Source organism: Tupaia chinensis, unplaced genomic scaffold (assembly GCF_000334495.1).
Source record: "Tupaia chinensis unplaced genomic scaffold, TupChi_1.0 Scaffold000116_1, whole genome shotgun sequence".
NCBI lineage: Eukaryota > Metazoa > Chordata > Mammalia > Scandentia > Tupaiidae > Tupaia > Tupaia belangeri.
Window position 1 is genome coordinate 3,144,564 of NW_006159580.1, and position 3,620 is coordinate 3,148,183.

General features: G+C 44.8%; 1 protein-coding gene across 1 annotated transcript in view; it reads left to right on the forward strand.

Annotated features, from left to right (window-relative positions):
* The window catches only part of WDR46 (WD repeat domain 46), a 16,748-nt gene that overhangs the window by 2,351 nt on the left and 10,777 nt on the right, over positions 1-3,620 (forward strand). Inside the window, exons 8-10 of the mRNA XM_027770223.1 lie at positions 1-69; positions 193-328; positions 467-487. The exon at positions 1-69 is cut by the window's left edge and continues 4 nt beyond it. Coding sequence (XP_027626024.1) covers positions 1-69; positions 193-328; positions 467-487 — 226 coding nt within the window. The remainder of the gene's footprint in view (positions 70-192; positions 329-466; positions 488-3,620) is intronic.

Consider the following 3,620-nt stretch of genomic DNA (forward strand, 5'->3'; position numbering starts at 1 on the left):
GTCGTCCGCCGCTGTGACCGAGTGACTCGGCTTGAGTTCCTGCCTTTCCACTTCCTCCTGGCTACCGCTGTGAGTGCCTGTGGCGCACAAAGGCTGAGTGGCACCCCTTGGGGAGACTAGTGCTCCTCCAGGACTCCAGTGGAGGGAAGACAGCGGGAAGTAGGATTCAGTCTCTCTCTGTCTCTCTCTCAGTCCGAGACAGGGTTTCTGACCTACCTGGACGTGTCAGTGGGGAAGATCGTGGCAGCTCTAAATGCTCGGGCCGGTCGGCTGGACGTCATGGCTCAGAATCCTTACAATGCTGTCATCCACCTCGGACACAGCAACGGTCAGTCTCCGCTTCGCCTTGACTCTCTGATCATCCTGACCTGATTTTCTTCTGTATTTACACTTCCTGAATTCTATAAAGTTCTCGTTTACTTTCTTCTCTCGTTACCTCTTAGTCTTACACCCCCGTCTTTCCCAGATTTTGTCATCTCAGGGTTAGGTGAGCCTTGAAGAGCAGGGAATGCAGTGTGGACATCTCTTCTGCGAATGATTTCTCACTTTCTCTCTCTCTGTGGTGAGCACATGCATCCTACAGGGAAAAAATAACAAGTAAGAGAGAGAGACTGGATTCCACATGGTGACTGTGGTCTGAATCCCTGGCCCAGTCCACCCTAAACATACTGGGGATGTTTGTGAGTGCCTGGGACCCAGCAGACTGGAGGACTGGAGAAGGGAACTGCAGCACGACTAGGCACTGTGGAGCATGCCCTGCCCCCTCTCTCTCATGTGCGTACTCACACGCTTTATCACAAATAAAGGGAAACAGTGTTAAAATCATGCTTAGCCTATGGGCTGTACAAGAATGGTGGACCAAATTTGGCCTATAGATGGTATTACTGTTGGATTCTCTATACATTTTTGTACAGAAAAACATAGAAAAATACTGTCATGACTTTTCCGACAAGCTGATAGTTTGCTGAGCCCTCGTAAAGCTGTTACAGACATTAAAACGAACTGAAGCAGGGGGCCTAGGAATAGGAAGCTCCGTGCTCATCACTGTCATCATCAAGAGGAGAGCACTCTCCAGTGGAAAAGCGTTCTCACATCAAGGTTTATAGTGGCATTATTCAGGATTGCTAAGACACGGAACCATCTAAATGTCCACGAACAGATGAATGGATTGAAAAAGTGTAGCACGGGACCAGCAGTTAGTGTAATGGCTAAGTCGCTGGACTCCCATGTAGTGAATCGCGGTTCGAGTCCCGGACCCGGTGGCTTAAACTCACGCCGGGCGCATGTGCTTGCGTGCCCAAGATCCCGAGAGGAGAATGGAGGAGAAGGGATTGTGGTGTGGCCATAACCCCTGGGGGGGTGATTTCTTGCTTTCTATCTCTCTGTCTGTCTCTGTCTTTCTGGTGAGCGCACATACCCTGTAGGAAAAACCTCTCCAAAAAAAGAGAAAAAGTGTGGCACATATGCTCTATGGAATACTACTCAGCCATAGAAGACAATAAGACCCTGGCATTTGATAGAAAGTGATCGAATATGGAAGATTTATTGCTGCATGAAGCAAGCCAGGCTATGAAAGAGAGGCATTGTATATCTCCACTTAATATATACTGACTGTCTGCACTCTAGGGTAGAGTTTGAAAGATCAGAGGACATAAAAGCATTGAAAATAGGAAAAAGAAAAGGGGACCAGCAGGTGGCATGGTGCTCGACTCCCACGCGACCAACTGCAGTTTGAATCCTGGACCTGGCAGCTTGCTTTCTCACTTTCTCTTTGGCTCTCTCACTCGACTTCTCCCTGGTCAAATTTAAATAAATAAATGGTAAGTAAATAAAATTAAATAAAATAATTTTAAAAAAAGAAGAAGAAGAATGGACTGCAGGGCCTAGGGTTCATATTTAATGCTTCTACCCCTCCTATGTCCTCTCCAGCCAAACTTTGCTTCAATCATCACTGGAGAAATCAGCTTTGCTCAAGGAAAACTTGAGACCCTCCCCACCCCGGTGGTGCCCAAGTGTCTCTCATTTGCTGCCTCCGTGGGTCTCTTCCTCTGCTCTGCTCTCAGGAGTTTGGGCACCCAGGCACACGTGCCAGTGTCACTTTCAAGCCCCTGGTCCAGGACTCAAACCACAGTCAATTACATGGGAGTCCAGCACCTTAACCACTGTGCCACCTGCTGGTCCCACATGTCTTTGAAGAAACCTTACTTTGAGATTCATATTAGTACTTCAAATCATCTTTTCTGAGACGGAAATGAAATCTTTTGTCTATTTTGGAAAATAGATTTCCTTCTCTCCTTTTCCCTGTCACTTCTCTGTCTTTTCTCTTCCTGTTCTCCTTTACTGTCACCCTCCCCCCTGCCCCAGTATCCTTTCATCCCTCTAAGAACACAGATCATACACCAAGGCTCACAAGTCAACAGCCCGTATATCCAACATGACCTGAACAACTACCTTAAAATGCATCACATTAAAAAATAACATTCTGTTGCCAATATGATTTTGAGATTTTTTTTTTTTTACCCTGAAATACAAATTCTGGAGCTTCTCTTAAAAATGTCTTAGACTTGACAACCACAGGCCAGCAGCATTCCACGCCAACCGTCTGCTGGGTCTAGGGAAACTCTTGCCTGCCTTAACCCCCGTTGAGCCTGCTTCGCTCACATGTATTACCTGGCTGCCCCTGTGGGAATTTGCACTTAAGATTCTTGTCACCACGAATGTTTGAATAGAGTAGTTAGATATAAAAAAACATGTTTCTGAGAAACGATAGATGTATAAATGTCAATATTGTTTTCTATTTATATACAGTTTCCAGTGTTCTACATATGGTAGCTAAAATGAGTTTTTTTCCTTCCTCTTCTTTAGTTTTTGGGCATAAATCCCTTCTTGTTTTCACAGCAACATTAGCTCAAATTTGCAGATACTGTGTGGGATTATTATTACTGTTTTTTCTTTAGAGAGATTTTTTGCTATAGGGAGTTTGTGCTTGTACTCACCAGAGACAGTGAGAGGGAAAGTGAGAAATCCTCTCCCAGGGAGGATGACCGCAGTCCCTTCTCCTCCATTCTCCTCTCAGGATTTTGGGCACACGTGCACATATGCCCACTGTGATTTTCAAGCTGCCAGGTCTGGAACTTGAACTATGGTCAGCCATGTTGGAGTTCAGCACCTCAACTACCGTGCCATCTGAAGGCCCCTGTAGCAGGAATCTTTTTTTATTTTTTAAGAATTTATTTATATAATTTTTCGGGATTATTATTACTGTTTTTTGTCTAGAGAGATTTTTTGCTATAGGGAGTTTGTGCTTGTACTCACCAGAGACAGTGAGAGGGAAAGTGAGAAATCCTCTCCCAGGGAGGATGACCGCAGTCCCTTCTCCTCCATTCTCCTCTCAGGATTTTGGGCACACGTGCACATATGCCCACTGTGATTTTCAAGCTGCCAGGTCTGGAACTTGAACTATGGTCAGCCATGTTGGAGTTCAGCACCTCAACTACCGTGCCATCTGAAGGCCCCTGTAGCAGGAATCTTTTTTTATTTTTTAAGAATTTATTTATATAATTTTTATATATTTATAAATTTGACACTATATTTTTTTTTTGAGAGTTTTTTTTGCTATA